At 43.2% G+C, this 18,312-nt stretch overlaps 1 protein-coding gene across 1 annotated transcript; it reads left to right on the top strand.

Annotated features, from left to right (window-relative positions):
- Positions 1-12,314: 12,314 nt before the first annotated feature.
- LOC121535506 (BTB/POZ domain-containing protein 2) lies at positions 12,315-18,152 on the top strand. Its single transcript, XM_041842639.2, has 9 exons — positions 12,315-12,904; positions 13,088-13,207; positions 14,831-14,987; positions 15,214-15,319; positions 15,532-15,729; positions 15,823-16,015; positions 16,187-16,274; positions 16,596-16,742; positions 17,319-18,152. Exons 1-9 carry the CDS (start codon positions 12,357-12,359, stop codon positions 17,478-17,480), a joined length of 1,719 nt encoding a protein of 572 aa, XP_041698573.1. The 5' UTR covers positions 12,315-12,356; the 3' UTR covers positions 17,481-18,152.
- Positions 18,153-18,312: the final 160 nt, after the last annotated feature.

Below are 18,312 nucleotides of genomic sequence, written 5' to 3'. Positions count from 1 at the left end.
GATGTTCTTGTCCCATCGTGCACGCGACTCTATTGTCTTCTGGTACCTTATCATTAAGTTCCCAAAGTGGCGATTTGCATTGAGTTGTAGTTGAAAATAAATTCTGCAGCTATTAAGGTTTAGCCTACCTGCCACGTATGAAACATAATAAAAAAACAAATTAGGTGTTTATTTCGAAAAGACACTTGAAAGTAGAATATATCTGTAAATAAATAAAAACGTATATAAAGTATGAAAAAAAAAATTATGCACTCACTAACTGTAAGTTGCTCTGGATAAGAGCATCTGCTAAAATGACTAAAATGTAAAATAAACATATATTTTTCCCGAGCTGTCAATCACAATTTTAAATGATCCCGAGCCCCGCCTCCAACTGACAGAGCAGCCGTTACAATTTAGAATTTTCTTATGAAGAAGGAGAAGAGCAGCAGTCACCGCCATAAAGCTTAGAGGCAAGCAACACTGAACCATGCATGAGAGCACCAGCTTTAAACAGTTTAACATTCACAAGGCTGCAGGGCCAGATGGATTACCAGGATGCTTACTCAGAGCATGCACTGACCAGCTGGTAAGTTTCTTCACCGACATTTTCAACCTCTCCCTAACCCAGTCTGTAATACCTACATGTTTCAATTAGACCACCATAGTCCCCGTGCCCAGGAACACCAAGGTAACCTGCCTAAATGACTATCGCCCGGTAGCACTCACATCTGTAGCCATGAAGCGCTTTGAAAGGCTGGTCATGGCTCACATCACCACCATCATCCCAGACACCCTGGACCCACTCCAATTCGCATACCGCCCCAACAGATGACGCAATCTCTATTACACTCTACACTGCACTTTTCCCACCTGGACAAGAGGAACACTTATGTGAGAATGCTGTTCATTGACTGCAGCTCAGCATTCAACACCATAGTGCCCTCCAAGCTCATTACTAAGCTAAGGACCCTGGGACTAAACACCTCCTTCTACAACTGGATCCTGGACTTCCTGGCGGGCCGCCACCAGGTGGTGAGGGTAGGCAACAACACATCTGCCACGCTGACCCTCAACAGAGGGGCCCCTCAGGGGTGTGTGCTTAGTCCCCTCCTGTACTCCCTGTTCACCCACGACTGCGTGGCCGCGCTCGACTCCAACACCATCATTAAGTTTGCCGATGACACGACAGTGGTAAAACTGATCACAGACGACGATGAGACAGCCTATAAGGAGGAGGTCAGAGACCTGGCAGTGTTGACAACAACCTCTTCCTCAACGTGAGCAAGACAAAGGAGCTGATCGTTGTCTACAGGAAAAGGTGGGCAGAGCATGCCCCCAAAAAGCTTTGGAGCACCTTAAAAGAAATGTTGGGAAAAAAGGCAAACTCAGCTCCATCATTCATTGAATCAGATGGCTCATTCATCACAAAACCAACTGATATTGCCAACTACTTTAGTGTTTTTTTCATTGGCAAGATTAGCAAACTTAGGCATGACATGCCAGCATCAATTGCTGACACTACACATCCTAGTATAATTGACCAAATCATGAAAGACAAGAATTGTCATTTTGAATTGCGTAAAGTGAGTGTGGAAGAGGTGAAAAAATGATTGTTGTCTATCAACAATGACAAGCCACCGGGGTCTGACAACTTGGATGGAAAATTACTGAGGATAATAGCGGACGATATTGCCACTCCTATTTGCCATATTTTCAATTTAAGCCTACTAGAATGTGTGTGCCCCCAGGCTTGGAGGGAAGCAAAAGTCATTCCGCTACCTAAAAATAATAAAGCCCCCTTTACTGGCTCAAATAGCCGACCAATTAGCCTGTTACCAATCCTTAGTAAACTATTGGAAAAGATTGTGTTTGACCAGATACGTAAGTAAGTAAGACAAATTTGCTAAAGAAACTAAAGGAAAAATACTAACACAATGAATAATAATAACGAGGCTATATACAAGGGGTACCAATACTGAGTCAATGTGCAGGGGTACGGGTTAGTCGAGGTAATTGTGGTAATATGTACATGTAGGTAGGGGTAAAGTGGCTAGGCAATCCCGGATAGATAATAAACAGAGTAGCAGCAGCGTATGTGAAGAGTGTGAAGGAATGTGAATGTACAGTGGGGAGAACAAGTATTTGATACACTGCCGATTTTGCAGGTTTTCCTACTTACAAAGCATGTAGAGGTCTGTAATTTTTATCATTTATCATATCAAAAATCCAGAAAATCACATTGTATGATTTTTAAGTAATTAATTAGCATTTTATTGCATGACATAAGTATTTGATACATCAGAAAAGCAGAACTTAATATTTGGTACAGAAACCTTTGTTTGCAATTACAGAGATCATATGTTTCCTGTAGGTCTTGACCAGGTTTGCACTCACTGCAGCAGGGATTTTAGTCCCACTCCTCCATACAGACCTTCTCCAGATCCTTCAGGTTTCGGAGCTGTCGCTGGGCAATACGGACTTTCAGCTCCCTCCAAAGATTTTCTATTGGGTTCAGGTCTGGAGACTGGCTAGGCCACTCCAGGACCTTGAGATGCTTCTTATGGAGCCACTCCTTAGTTGCCCTGGCTATGTGTTTTGGGCCGTTGTCATGCTGGAAGACCCAGCCACGACCCATCTTCAATGCTCTTACTGAGGGAAGGAGGTTGTTGGCCAAGATCTCGCGATACATGGCCCCATCCATCCTCCCCTCAATACGGTGCAGTCGTCCTGTCCCCTTTGCAGAAAAGCATCTCCAAAGAATGATGTTTCCACCTCCATGCTTCACGTTTGGGATGGTGTTCTTGGGGTTGTACTCATCCTTCTTCTTCCTCCAAACACGGCGAGTGGAGTTTAGACCAAAAAGCTCTATTTTTGTCTCATCAGACCACATGACCTTTTCCCATTCCTCCTCTGGATCATCCAGATGGTCATTGGCAAACTTCAGACGGGCCTGGACATGCGCTGGCTTGAGCAGGGGGACCTTGCGTGCGCTGCAGGATTTTAATCCATGACGGCGTAGTGTTTTACTAATGGTTTTCTTTGAGACTGTGGTCCCAGCTCTCTTCAGGTCATTGACCAGGTCCTGCCGTGTAGTTCTGGGCTGATCCCTCACCTTCCTCATGATCATTGATGCCCCACGAGGTGAGATCTTGCATGGAGCCCCAGACCGAGGGTGATTGACCGTCATCTTGAACTTCTTCAATTTTCTAATAATTGCGCCAACAGTTGTTGCCTTCTTACCAAGCTGCTTGCCTATTGTCCTGTAGCCCATCCCAGCCTTGTGCAGGTCTACAATTTTATCCCTGATGTCCTTACACAGCTCTCTAGTCTTGGCCATTGTGGAGAGGTTGGAGTCTGTTTGATTGAGTGTGTGGACAGGTGTCTTTTATACAGGTAACGAGTTCAAACAGGTGCAGTTAATACAGGTAATGAGTGGAGAACAGGAGGGCTTCTTAAAGAAAAACTAACAGGTCTGTGAGAGCCGGAATTCGTACTGGTTGGTAGGTGATCAAATACTTATGTCATGCAATAAAATGCTAATTAATTACTTTAAAATCATACAATGTGATTTTCTGGATTTTTGATATGATAAATGATAAAAATTACAGACCTCTACATGCTTTGTAAGTAGGAAAACATGCAAAATCGGCAGTGTATCAAATACTTGTTCTCCCCACTGTACATTCACATTCCTTCACACTCTTCACATACGCTGCTGCTACTCTGTTTATTATCTATCCGGATTGCCTAGCCACTTTACCCCTACCTACATGTACATATTACCACAATTACCTCGACTAACCCGTACCCCTGCACATTGACTCAGTATTGGTACCCCTTGTATATAGCCTCGTTATTATTATTCATTGTGTTAGTATTTTTCCTTTAGTTTCTTTAGCAAATTTGTCTTGCTTACTTTTTAAAACTCTGCAATGTTGGTTAAGGGCTCGTAAGTAAGAATTTCACGGTAAGGTCTACCTACACGTGTTGTATTCGACGGATGTGACAAATAACAATTTGATTTGATTTATTGAATAAACAGACATGATAAAATAAAAAGGCCTATCATTTGAGTCCTTGAATGCACAATAATGTCTTAGTACTCAGCTGGTAAGATTATAGAGACATTATAAGATGTTCATTGTAATCACATTTATTAGAGTTGAGGGTATGACAACAATATGTTACATTATGTGACATTTATATAGTACATTATTACACGCTACACCAACGTTTACAAGATGAAGATGGAGAAATTGAGCTTTGTGACTAAAATGTCTTCAATCTGCATTAAATGGCCTGTTTCCCAGTGTATTCTAATAATTTTGTCTCGACACCAAATGTCTTAGACCCGAACCGGTGAAAATCAGATATATGATGGAACGTAAATCAATTTCTTGTACTGGCATTTCTGATGTCCATCTTACAGTCATGATACTGTTGCTGTTTACCAATTTACAGGAAAACCTGTATTCGAAAATAGTATTTAAATTAAGTATAATTGTATTAATTGATTGACTGGAATGACTATGTTATTGTTGCTGCAGCTGTGGAGTTCACCCTTGTTTTACTGAGGAAGCAGAGAGAAGAAAATAACAGCATATCATTTGACTCTTGCAACGCATACAGTAATAATATACAGTACATATTAGCTCTCAGCTATGAAGATAATGATTAATGTGCAGGAGCCAGCGATATATGCACCAGATGTTTATAGTATCCACACCCTGTCTAGGGTTCTCCTCTTGTTGTTAAAGCAATAGAGTTTGTGTTTATCACTGAAACGTTTTGCATATATGTTTTTTGTTTTTGTAAATATGCTTTGCAGACAACAGTTCATCTCAACCCAACTCTCAGCAGCAATGCTACTGGGTCTGGACTTTGGATAAAGTGTATAAACATTATGTTAAAGAATATGAAAACATATTAGTATCTCAATCCCTGCACCACGTTGTCATCTGTGTTAACATATAGTATCTCAATCCCTGCACCACATTGTCATCTGTGTTAACATATAGTATCTCAATCCCTGCACCACATTGTCATCTGTGTTAACATATAGTATCTCAATCCCTGCACCACATTGTCATCTGTGTTAACATATAGTATCTCAATCCCTGCACCACATTGTCATCTGTGTTAACATATAGTATCTCAATCCCTGCACCACATTGTCATCTGTGTTAACATATAGTATCTCAATCCCTGCACCACATTGTCATCTGTGCAGGATCCCTTTACTGCAGTCAATGACCTTGGCCTCTTGGGTGGAATGTTATTCATATTTGTCATCATTTCATAAATAATAACGATTATTTTTAAAAACCAGACCAAAATCCGGTGTTTCTATGTCAAACAGTTTTGTTATATTTCAGTCTTCTGTGGTGTAATATTGGGATGCAAACTCAAAATGGAATGCATTTCAACTCCATATCTGACATGGTACAGGTGTCTTTTTTTTTTTAAGCCCATGACCATGTGTGTGAGGTGTATACTATTGTTTCAAAGTAGATTTGTTTAAGAATCACTCTGTGTGACCCTGATTTAGGCCACTGCAGTAAAAGGTTAAATCAATAATTGGTATTTTATTACTTTAGTATATCTGATGCCAGTGGAAATGTAAGTATTTTCTCTGACCTAAGGCCCTAGGGTACTTTTGTAGTAGAAAAATACATGTGGACTTGATATCACCTGGTAATGTTTAAACAGGTGAGGGTATATAAAGGAGAGAATTACGACACAAATGTTACACTCTGCAAGAAGAGAAAAGTCATCCAGCTTGAGAATGAAGACTAATGTGGTTCTGCTAACGTTGCTGTGCTCCTGTCTGTCTGGGACACAGGTTCAGAGAGACACTGAAGATGGAGGCAGTGGGAATGAGATAGAGATACAAAAGCAGAGATATTTAACTGAAGCCTCATCACGTTCTCAACAAACCTGCCAGCCTGACATCCCATGCTGTGCTGAGAGACATCAAATCACATTTTATTTGTCACATGCGCCGAATACAACAGGTGTAGACCTTACAGTGAAACGCTTACTTACAAGTACTTAACCAACAATGCAGTTTTAAGAAAGAAGGTACCGGTACCGAGTCTGTAAGGTTCTGTATTTATTTTCTTAGTTCACCTTGTGTTCTTGAATGTAGCTCTGTTTCTTTGTGTTCTTGAACGTAGCCCTGTTTCTTTGTGTTCTTGAACGTAGCTCTGTTTCTTTGTGTTCTTGAACGTAGCCCTGTCTTTCATTTTTGTTCATTGATTTCACCTGTGTTAGTTACTCACCTGGTCTCATCAGCTCCTTATTTAGTTCAGTTCTTTCTGTTTGTGCCTTGTGAGGTATTGTTCGTTTTGACTCTACTAAGCCTTTTCCTAGCTCGTTTGTGAGAACCAGTTTTAGCCTTCAGTCCTAGTTTTGTTTCACCTGCCTGTTTGCCTACCTGTGTATGACCATTGCCTGCCTGTGACCATGATTCCTGCCTTCTGCAAAGGCGTAACAAACACCTGCTGCGCTCTGCGCGTGAATCTACACCTTTTTCTCCCTGAGTATTCATTACAGAGTGTGCAGGGGCACCGGTTAGTCAAGGTAATTGAGGTAATATGTACATGTAGGTACAGTTATTAAAGTGAATATGCATAGATAATAAACAGAGAGTAGCAGCAGCGTAAAAGAGGGGGGGGCAATGCAAATAGTCTGGGTAGCCATTTGATTAGATGTTCAGGAGTCTTATGGCTTGGGGGTAGAAGCTGTTTAGAAGCCTCTTGGACCTAGACTTGGCGCTCTGGTACCACTTGCCGTGCGGCAGCAGAGAGAACAGTCTATGACTAGGGTGGCTGGAGTCTTTGACAATTTTTAGGGCCTTCCTCTGACACCGCCAGTTATAGAGGTCCTGGATGGCAGGAAGCTTGGCCCCAGAGATGTACTGTGCCATACGCACTACCCCCCGTAGTGCCTTGCGGTCGGAGGCCGAGCAGTTGCCATAGCAGGCAGTGATGCAACCAGTCAGGATGCTCTCGATGGTGCAGCTGTAGAACCTTTTGAGGAGCTGAGGACCCATGCCAAATCTTTTCAGTCTCTTTAGGGGGAATAGGTTTTGTCGTGCCCTCTTCACAACTGTCTTGGTGTGCTTGGACCATGTTAGTTTGTTGGTGATGTGGACACCAAGGAACTTGAAGCTCTCAACCTGCTCCACTACAGCCCCGTCAATGAGAATGGGGCCGTGCTCGGTCCTCTTCTTTTTCCTGTAGTCCACAATCATCTCCTTTGTCTTGATCACGTTGAGGAAGAGGTTGTTGTCCTGGCACCACACGGCCAGGTCTCTGACCTCCTCCCTATAGGCTGTCTTGTCGGTGATCAGGCCTACCACTGTTGTGTCATCGGCAAACTTAATGATGGTGTTGGAGTCGTGCCTGGCCATGCAGTCATGAGTGAACAGGGAGTACAGGAGGGGACTGAGCACACACACCTGAGGGGCCCCCGTGTTGAGGATCAGCGTGGCGGATGTGTTGTTACCTACCCTTACCACCTGGGGACGGCCCGTCAGGAAGTCCAGGATCTAGTTGCAGAGGGAGGTGTTTAGTCCCAGGGTCCTTAGCTTAGTGATGAGCTTTGAGGGCACTATGGTGTTGAACGCTGAGCTGTAGTCAATGAATAGCATTCTCACATAGGTGTTCCTTTTGTCCAGGTGTGAAAGGGCAGTGTGGAGCGCAATAGAGATTGCATAATCTGTGGATCTGTTGGGGCGGTATGCAAATTGGAGTGGGTCTAGGGTTTCTTGGATAATGGTGTTGATGTGAGCCATGACCAGCCTTTCAAAGCACTTCATGGCTACAGATGTGAGTGCCATGGGTCGGTAGTCATTTAGGCAGGTTATTTAGTCGGTAGTCATTTAGGCAGACATGGCCGATTACTCCTGCTGGGATTGACACAGGTCCTGCTGAGACTGAGGTGTTCCTAATAGGACACTATATAGAATAATAATATAATTTAAAAATGTCTCATATTTCGATATTCAGTGCCGTACAACTCCTGTATTTCAGTCCAAGCAGTGGAGCTAGTTGCTGTGAAAACCAGCGCAAATGTTACTGAGAAACTGGTAGAAGAACTGAAGAGAGAAAATTAAGGTAATATGAGGGACAAATGATTTAAAAAACTTTGTATTGAGAACATAGTTGGTAAGTAAACTATGAACATACAATAACCTGAAATGTACTGTAATGTGTAAAATATATACATTTTATCTACAATGTAAAAAAAATAATCTACTTGTTTCAACTAATTATTATTAAGTAACTGGTTCCACTACCTTTAAAAAAAAGTTTGCAACTTTTCGGTCCAAGTGTTCCCTGAAACAAGTATGTGCAACTGGTTACACACAATGCTTTTAACAAACAATGTTTTCAACTTACATATTCATTTATACAGTAATAATGAATTTACATGTTCATTTATACAGTAATTATTATTCAACGTGTCCTCACCAGGGATTTGAACATACAACCTCTTGGTTCATGGCATTCTGATCTTCCTGCTACTCCACCATGTCTGCGTCAATTGTCAGTTAATCTGACTATTCCCCTCGTTATTGATTTGATGAACTTATTTCAGCCATTTTAGGTTTTTCTGTATAGTTGTTTAATGTTGGTGGGTGGAGCATATTGGTCTGTTTTAATGTTACTCGTTAATCACTATGATAAATAAAATAGTTTGTCTTGAGTGTTCTTTTAACAGAGCTGAGAGTTACTTTGTAGTGCAAAGTGTAGCAATACAGGTGAAATCAGTCATTGACACAGACATCTTGAACGTAGCAGGAAGATTGGAATGCCATTAACCAAGAGGTTGTGAGTTCGAATCCCAGGTGAGGACATTCAATTAATTGAATATGAATTACTGCATAAATTAAAATGCACAATGTAATCATGAACGTATGAGACAATTTATCCAAACAAAATTTTAAGTTGACAATGTTTGAGTCAACATTTTTTTTGTTGTTCAACTAACACTTGGACCGAAAGGTTGAGTAAACAAAAAAATGTCTGTGGACTACTGGTCATATCTCGATTTACCACTGGTATAACAATGTTGTATTTATGTCATTGTAGCCCAGGCAGTTAAAATGAGCGCGTTGGAGGAACCGAAGACCAGCTGAACATGTTGAAGAGAGAGAATGAAGTTAAAAAACAGTAATCATTTCCCTTTGTTGTACTGGGTATTCTTGCTTGATACTGAAGTATAAAGTGTTATGAATAACCCCATAATGTTTTTACATATTAAAATGGCAGAGGCTGCAGATCCGAGTTATTTTATAAGAAGTGCAGGAAATTAAGCAGTAGAACTCTTTAGGTGCCGGTTCTCACCTCCGGTGAGCTCCTGCCCAAGTCAAGCACTGACATTTATATCTCAAAATCAACTATGTCATCACTAACGAAAAACCTAAAGACCCAGGTGGACATGCTGAAGAGAGAAAATGAAGGTACAATTTTCGAAATAAAGTCATTCTTTCCCTTTATGAGGTAATTCATTATTCATAATGAATAATATAACCATATGCAATGTTAAAATGCTGCTAATTAGAATGGCTAGCTTGTGTTGATTATGATGATTATGTAAACATTTTTGCTGCATGGTAATGATATGCTGTTAATTACGAGTGCTTTATGAGTGGCTACACAGGCCCAATGGAATATCCCCAATATGTACTGTCCAGGCTTTCAGTATTTGAAAACCGAAAAAAGAGAGCTAATACCAATGTTTAATTTGTGTCTCACAGTCAGGAAGGTGGCTTTCTCAGCTTCACTGTTTGCATCAGGAGACGGAAACACAGGACTCATACAATGCTGAAACTATACTGGTCTACAAAGACGTCTTCATAAACATCGGCAATGCCTATAATTCAAACACTGGTAAAGAAAACTTTAGCAAATTCAAAAGACAATTAAATGCAAATGTTTTTAGCTTCAAGCCATTGATTACTTTATGCAAACAATCTGTTTTTGATCTGCAGATGAGAAACTCCGTTTCTTACACAGGTATATAAAAAACGTAATGCAAAGTGTTACCCAACTTTCAACCTGTTATAAAACTATTCATAAATGTTCCCCTCATACACGTTTCTTCACAGCACCAGTAAAGGGTGTCTATCAGTTTACGTTCAAAGCCTTTGGCTGTGGTCACAGTGAAATTCCCACAGGCGCTGTCTTGGTCAAGAATAGACACCAAGTAGCTATAGCTTATGCACAACAAGCTAGCTATGATGTAAATTCCTATAATGGAGTATCACTGTTGCTGGAGGTGGGAGATGTGGTCTTCATGCGACTGTGTGTAAACTCATGGGTATTTGACGATGTAAACCACCACCATCACTGGCCACCTGCTGTTCACCAGGTGAAAATGAAAATATTGTTTAAAGCTTCCACTTCGTTTTGAACTGTGCATTTGATAAAGAGATGATAAAGGAGCACATTGTAAAGACAAGATGGCGAAGGGTTTTAGGTACATATCCCCGGCTAAATCAGCATTGATGAAGCCATGTCTGCATATAGCTCTACTGTATCTCTGGTCATGTGTGTTAGAGAGGCAGTCTGGGGCCACAGCTCTGCTCTGTATGGTCAGTCATTAGGAAGTCATTCAGGATACGGTGGTACAGTCTGTTTTTCAAACGTTATCTATCTGGATTTTGCCTATCAGATAGGATTAAATGCATAGAAATAGAATTAACAGAATGGGGACTCCTGTTCTATTAATTCTATTTCTATGCATTTAATCCTATCAGATAGATATATTTTGAAAAACTGGGCCCAGTGATGTGTTGGCACAGCAGAGGAATCACTTATTCTAACAATGTCTTTATTACCTCAACATTGATAAACATATTATAATGTCTCTTTGTTTCTCATGTGTATCACTGACTGAACTCTGCACGTGATTCTGAGTCCTAATCTTCATAGCTGAGTATTAATACACTGTGCGTTCCAAGAGTCAAATGCCACTATTTCATTTTTTCTCTCTGCTTCCTTAATAAAACAATGGATCAGGACAATTTGTAAATTTCACAGACAAACAACCAATCAGCCAATAAATGATATGTCATTTGTATAATGCTTTTTAACAATCAGTCATTTGTTGTTGAAGAGAAAAAACAAGAAGATGTAAATCCTTGTAAAAAGGAAGAATAATGTTTGTTTCTGCCCCTGTCTCAAATGAAGCTATGCATCAAGTATTTCATAGACATGGAAACAACTGATTCATTTCATTCAATCAATTTAATTGAAAAAGTTTGATTTTCAATAAATTTAAATGTACTTTGTGTAGGCTATCAGATCATAACATAGTGTGAGGATTATTACCTGATGTATTGTTTTGTCACAACTGACATCAAATCATTAAACCAATTAAGTATTATCGCTCACTTTCTCATGTAACCCTACTTCCGCCAGATGGCGCTATTATTCCTTACCTCTTGTCAAATGAAGTAAGGAATAATAGCGCCATCTGGCGGCAGTGGGGCTATTTCTCATGTTGTGCACTGTACAGCTCACCCAGAGATTGCTCTCTCTAGTTCAAGGTAGAGTGGATAATACCTGATAGTTAAGCAATAAGGCCCGAAGGGGTGTGGTATATGGTCAATGGCCATGGCTAAGGGCTGTTCTTACGCATGACACAACGCAGAGTGCCTGGATACAGCCCTTAGCCGTGGTATATTGGCAATATACCACAAACCCAGAGGTGCCTTATTGCTATTATAAACTGGTTACCAACGTAATTAGAGCAGTAAAAATACATGTTTTGTCATAACCGTGGTATACGGTCTGATATACCACAGCTGTCAGCCAATCAGCATTCAGGGCTTGAACCACCCAGTTTATAATTAAGCAATAATTAAGCAGTATGGGCAATATACCACGGCTAAGGGCTGTTCTTAAGCACGATGCAACGCGGAGTGCCTGGATACAGCCGTTAGCCGTGGTATATTGGTCATCTACCACAACCCCCTGAGGTGCTTTATTGCAATTATAAACTGGTTACAAATATAATTAAAACAGTACAAATTATTTTTTTGTCATACCTGTGGTATACAGTCTGATATACCACGGCTTTCAGGCAAACAGCATTCGGGCTCAAACCACCCAGTTTTTATTACTGGATAATCAATTGGTTGTAGTTAGGTGGGAAGAGGATAATATGATCCTGGATCTGTGTCTACGGGTATCCTGTCTGGAGCCTATGGTTCTTTTTTAATTTTCATTACATATTTTTTTATTAAACAACAAATATAACAAAAATATACAAACATATTTTACAAAACTACCTCTGGTTCACGTACCCGCCCTTTCGTTTATGTCTACGTCACGCCCCTCCCACGTTCTGTCAGATTCAAGATGGCTGCTGGGGACTACAGCGGCAGGCCTCCCTGCCTACATTTCTCCGGCCCAGGGCCTTTGGGAAATGGCCAGCCCAGCAACAGTGGTTATTCAATTCCTACGTCCAACGGTGGGCCCGCTGGTGCGGCCGGAGGGGTTCAGGGGGCTGCAAGGCGCCCCAACCCGCAGTCGGGGCCTGGCGGAGGCGAAAGCGCCGGTGTTGCAGCTGGAACTCCACCGACCGTGCAGAACTCGATTCAGCAAGCGTCAGCTCAAAGCACCGCGGCAGGGGCGGCCTCCGGAGCGATGGCGACCTCCGCTACGAACTTGACTGCGAGTGCAGCATCGAATGTGTCCGCTGCGAGTGTACCAGGGACCCATTCCTCACTGTCGTCAGCACCAGCGGCCGCCGCTGTTTTGGTTTACAGGGAGCCCGTGTACAACTGGCAGGCGACGAAAAGCACCGTAAAGGAACGATTTGCTTTCCTGTTCAATAACGAAGTTCTGAGTGACGTTCATTTTCTGGTGGGGAAAGGTATGGGAGTGCAACGAATACCCGCACACAGGTAAGAACGAACGTGTATTTCCCTTATAACTAACGTTATAGCTTACATAGTTTGTCTACAAAGAATGGTTAGTAGAATAACGAAATTTGTCTAATTTTCGTGTTTATTAATCCAAGCGACTTTAATGCATCATGTTAGTGGTGAAAGGCATTGTTTTGATTTGATGGCTTTTGTTTTGGTTAGGTTCGTTCTTGCTGTGGGCAGCGCAGTCTTCGATGCCATGTTCAATGGGGGTATGGCGACCACCTCAACGGAAATCGAGTTGCCAGATGTCGAACCTGCTGCCTTTCTGGCATTACTGAAGTAAGTAAGAAAGACTTTATGGTTTAGATCCAATCATAATAGCCCAAATGGTCTCCTCCCATCCAAGGTATTTGACAGTTTATGGCCATATAGTACGTGTAACCGGTGTGATATGGCTAACTAGTTAGCGGCGCGCTAGTAGCGTTTCAATCGGTGACGTTACTCGCTCTGAGACCTTGAAGTAGGCTTTTGTGGAGCGACGGGTGACTGTTGGATGTGTGCAGAGGGTCCCTGGTTCAAGGCGAGGAGAGGGCCGGAAACAACACTGTTACATATGCAGAACCCAGGTTATCTGTGCCACCCAAGACTGTTAATGCCAATTTATGCATTACAGGTCCCTTGTAGCTCACTTGTTAGAGTATGGCGCTTGCAACGCCAGGGTTGTGGGTTCGTTTCCCACGGGGGGCCAGTATGAAAAATTTATGCACTCACTAACTGTAAGTCGCTCTGGATAAGAGCGTCTGCTAAATGACTAATATATAATATATATACTCGATCTGAAAATGTGGTCGGAGGCTTCGTATGACGGGTGTGACGCAATTGCAGAGCCTATGGAGGCATGCAGAGGCCAAATCAAGCTCCATACCGCATCACAGTGCGCCTCTCAAATTTTTAAACAATGTGGAGGGCTCCGTATAGCCCCATATTGACATGATTGGTTAACGGTAGGTGGGGGCGGTACATCCTATATAAAAACATTTACATTTTAGTCATTTAGCAGACGCTCTTATCCTTAAACACAAACTCGCTTCCTTCACAATAGCTTTGCTCTGCTAAGCGCAAGAAGTATGAAAGCCCTGACATCTGCGGAGGCTGAATCAGTAAATGTAGTATGGCCAATTCAGACCCGGATTGACCATGCAGGGCCTTTAAGTCCACTAAAGGCGTCCTTGTGCTTCCCAGCCGAAACAGTTCGGAAGAATTCGTGCATATATTATGACGATATTTTGTGACGTTTTTGTTCGTTTTGAACTTCGGTAAGGTTTTCTTTCCGATGATCGGGCACACGACATTTTTTTCTGTAAGGCCAGCTGAAGTCCGGTAGCCGAAGTATACGCCCCTACGTACGTGATTGGACAACTGTAGGAATTATTCAACGAGAGACGACTTGTTATAATGCTATTTTTTCCCATTGAGAAATACTGCACCAAACATTGTAGTTAGATGTAAAATGGCGCGACTAAGATCTCCTCGCCAAAAACGTCTAAATTAATTACAGATTTCTTGAGTTATCTTAGATTAATTCAGACTATTTTGAGGAAGTGTATACTGGTTACGGCGACTCAAAATTGACAAACGGTACTATTGCTGCCTTTTTCTCGTTTTTTGAAAGAAGGTATTTTAAGGGAGTGCGCAACTCGTTCCGTTCGGCTAGCCGCCATCCGAACTGAAGCAAGTTACGCAGATAGATTGTAATATTGTTGTATGATGGTATTATACATTTTGTATTGTAGATATGTAGTGGTGTAATAGTGTTATATGATGTACTGTTTTATCTTTTGTTTTATGTGTAATGTAAGTGTCTTATGGTAGCAGCTAATGGGGATCCCTAATAAATACAAATACTGACGCCTTAAGATTAAAGGTGCCCTGCTATCAGTCATCTAATCTTGTCCCCTCCAGGTTCCTGTACTCTGATGAGGTCCAGATAGGGCCTGAGACGGTGATGACCACTCTGTACACGGCTAAGAAGTATGCAGTGCCGGCCTTGGAGGCCCACTGTGTGGAGTTCCTCAAGAAGAACCTGCGGGCTGACAATGCCTTCATGCTACTCACTCAGGTTAGCTACTATTGTACTGTGTGTCTGGGATGCAGTCTCTAAACAAGTCAACCAGTGCCTGATTGTGTGGCCTGACCCAGTATCAAAATAAGTCTGCTACAGTTTGTCTGAATGTCTCAAAACAATAGGTCAGTCCCAAAACATTGATTTGCATAGATTCTTGGTCAGTTCATATAAAGTACTGTTTACTGCATGTGAGTCTCTGATCGATGTGAGTGTGTTTCAGGCCCGACTGTTCGATGAGCCCCAGCTTGCCAGCTTGTGTCTAGAGAACATTGATAAGAATACCGGAGATGCACTCGCAGCTGAGGGTTTCACTGACATAGATCTGGGTATTGTAGTTCACTCTGAATTTTGTAGTTCACTCTACATATGGTAATGCTTTCTTTAAACGCGCATGGCAATGTTTGTCTCACCCTCTCCCTCTCCTTTTCACACTTTCCCCTTCTCCTATCTGTCTTCTCTTCCTTCCCTCTCTTCTCCTTCTCTCTGTCTTCTCTCTTACCCTCTTGTCCACTCCCTCCATCTTTCTATCCTCTCTCAGATACTTTAGTGGCTGTGCTGGAGCGGGACACTCTGGGGGTGAGGGAGGTGCGTTTATTTGTTGCGGCGGTGCGCTGGGCAGAGGCAGAGGCCCACCGGCAGCAGCTACAGCCCACCCCAGAGAACAAACGCAGGGTCCTGGGCAAGGCCCTTGCCCTCATCCGCTTCCCACTCATGACTATCGAGGAGTTCGCCGCAGGTAACACACACACACACAGACAGTCATTTTTGCATGCTAGGTCTCTCTCACTATCTCAGTCTCACTCTGACATGTCTTGCTGTCTCCACCCAGGGCCGGCCCAGTCTAGTATCCTGACAGACAGGGAGGTGGTGAGTCTGTTCCTTCACTTCACAGTGAACCCGAAGCCCCGCGTGGAGTTCATCGACCGGCCTCGCTGCTGCCTCCGGGGGAAGGAGTGCAGCATCACACGCTTCGGACAGGTGGAGAGCCGCTGGGGCTACAGCGGGACCAGTGACCGCATACGGTGAGAACACACACAGACCCAATTAACTATCACACACACAAACATACTAATTGAATCCCAAAAATATTGCCTGAGGGCATACTCTATCCCTGCTGTCCTCACCTCTCCCACTCTCCTCTTCTTCTCCTCTCCTATTTTTATATTCCCACTCTTCCTGTCCACCTCTCCCAGGTTTTCAGTGAACAGGAGGATCTTCGTGGTGGGCTTTGGCCTCTACGGCTCCATACACGGCCCCACAGACTACCAAGTCAACATCCAGGTACTGTCCACCTTAACAAACCAAATCAGTCTGTATCAACAGAATACATTGGAACAAATAGATCCTTCCCTCTCTGGTGTTTGTCTCTCCTAAATCATTGATGACAGTATATACGTTCCTGTGGATAGATATATATTAACAGTGTGTTGGTGTAGAATCTGTGACCGTTGCGTCCCAAATGGCACCTTGATCCCATTATATTGCACTACTTTTTGACTAGGGCCAATGGGGCTCTGGTTAATAGTGGTGCACTATAATGGGAAGATGGTACCATTTGGGACGCAAGCGATGTTTCTGTAATGTGTCCCTCTCTCCTCCCAGATCATTCACACAGACAGTAACACAGTGCTGGGTCAGAACGACACAGGCTTCAGCTGTGATGGCTCATCCAACACCTTCAGAGTCATGTTCAAGGAGCCGGTGGAGATCCTACCCAACGTTAACTACACAGCCTGCGCCACACTCAAGGTACAGGCTTACTGTACATCCATGTCACTGTACATGTTTGTTTAGGTTGGAATGTTTTGAATGGTGTTATTTCCTCCCTGGATAGGTGTGGTCCTGTTCTGGCTGTGTGTAACCACAGTGATGTTCTCTGTATCCTCTCTGTCTCTGTATCCCTCTCTGTCTCTGTATCCCTCTCTGTCTCCCTCTCTGTCTCTGTATCCCTCTCTGTCTCTGTATCCCTCTCTGTCTCTGTATCCCTCTCTGTCTCTGTATCCCTCTCTGTCTCTGTATCCCTCTCTGTCTCTGTATCCCTCTCTGTCTCTGTATCCCTCTCTGTCTCTGTATCCCTCTCTGTCTCTGTATCCCTCTCTGTCTCTGTATCCCTCTCTGTCTCTGTATCCCTCTCTGTCTCTGTATCCCTCTCTGTCTCTGTATCCCTCTCTGTATCCTCTCTGTCTCCTCTCTGTCTCCCTCTCTGTCTCTGTCTCCCTCTCTGTCTCTGTATCCCTCTCTGTCTCTGTATCCCTCTCTGTCTCCCTCTCTTTCCTTCCCCTTCACTCTCTCCACTTCCTCTCTCCATCCCTCCCTCTTTCTCAGGGTCCTGACTCTCACTATGGGACCAAGGGCATGCGTAAGGTGACCCACGAGTCGTCCTCCACCGGCACCAAGACATGCTTCACCTTCTGCTACGCTGCGGGAAACAACAACGGCACCTCGGTAGAGGACGGACAGATCCCTGAAGTCATCTTCTACACCTAGTCCCCTCTGACCTCACCCTGACCTCATGACCTCAGAGCGCACGGGGTCACTGGACTGCTGAGAGACTCTGGCCCTGTTTGAATATGTAACAAATGCCTATCTACCCCCTGTGGCCCTTCCTTAGTCTCTCTGATCCTACATGATTGTTGAATGTTCGGTGGAAGCCACGCACCCAGTTCTGTGAGAGTGTTGAGGTCACAGAGGGAGGGGTGAAGGAGGCATTTGTCAACTATTGGAACATGTTCTTTATCTCTCTCTCTCAACTCCCTCTTCCATTTCCCACCGACCGTGGAGAGGGGTTTGTTTGATGTTGAGGAGTGATGTCGGCTTGTTTTACTTGTTACTTTGACAACCGTCTTGTCCGCTGAGAGAGGGAGGACTGGGCCTCTATACTGTGGTTCCTGGGGTTAAGACCCAGAAAGAACTGGGGGAAGAGTCTTAAACTGGTCAGAACTGGTCTTAACCATTGACTCTTACTTGGGGAAAAGGTGGAAAGCTTGACGTGTGTTTACAGAACCACCTCTTGTATGGTCTGTCTGTAGCTAAAAGCATATGTGGGAGTGAGATGCATCCAGCTACTCTAATGCAGGGCTGCCTAACCCTCTTCCTGGAGAGCTACTGTCCTATAGGTTTTCAGTCCAACCCTAATTGATCATATCTGATTCAGCTAGTTAAGGTCTTGTTGAGCAGCTAATAAGTAGAATCAGATGTGTTAAATTAGGGTTGGACTGAAAACCCACAGGACGGTAGATCTCCAGGAGAGAGTTGGGCAGCCCTGCAGTCTAATGTACACTACCGTTCAAAAGTTTGGGGTCACTTAGAAATGTCCTTG

The sequence above is a fragment of the Coregonus clupeaformis genome, chromosome 21, assembly GCF_020615455.1.
Source record: "Coregonus clupeaformis isolate EN_2021a chromosome 21, ASM2061545v1, whole genome shotgun sequence".
NCBI classification, from domain to species: Eukaryota; Metazoa; Chordata; class Actinopteri; order Salmoniformes; family Salmonidae; genus Coregonus; species Coregonus clupeaformis.
The sequence above is the reverse complement of the archived record's forward strand: the minus strand, read 5'-3'. Positions and strand labels throughout refer to the sequence as shown.

Bases quoted from the DNA above. Each gene is read 5' to 3' on its own strand.
- LOC121535506 (XM_041842639.2), top strand. From the start codon at position 12,357: ATGGCTGCTGGGGACTACAGCGGCAGGCCTCCCTGCCTACATTTCTCC. The intron at 14,988-15,213 runs GTTAGCTACTAT...AGTGTGTTTCAG, and splicing joins CCTTCATGCTACTCACTCAG to GCCCGACTGTTCGATGAGCC. The intron at 16,016-16,186 runs GTGAGAACACAC...CACCTCTCCCAG, and splicing joins GGGACCAGTGACCGCATACG to GTTTTCAGTGAACAGGAGGA.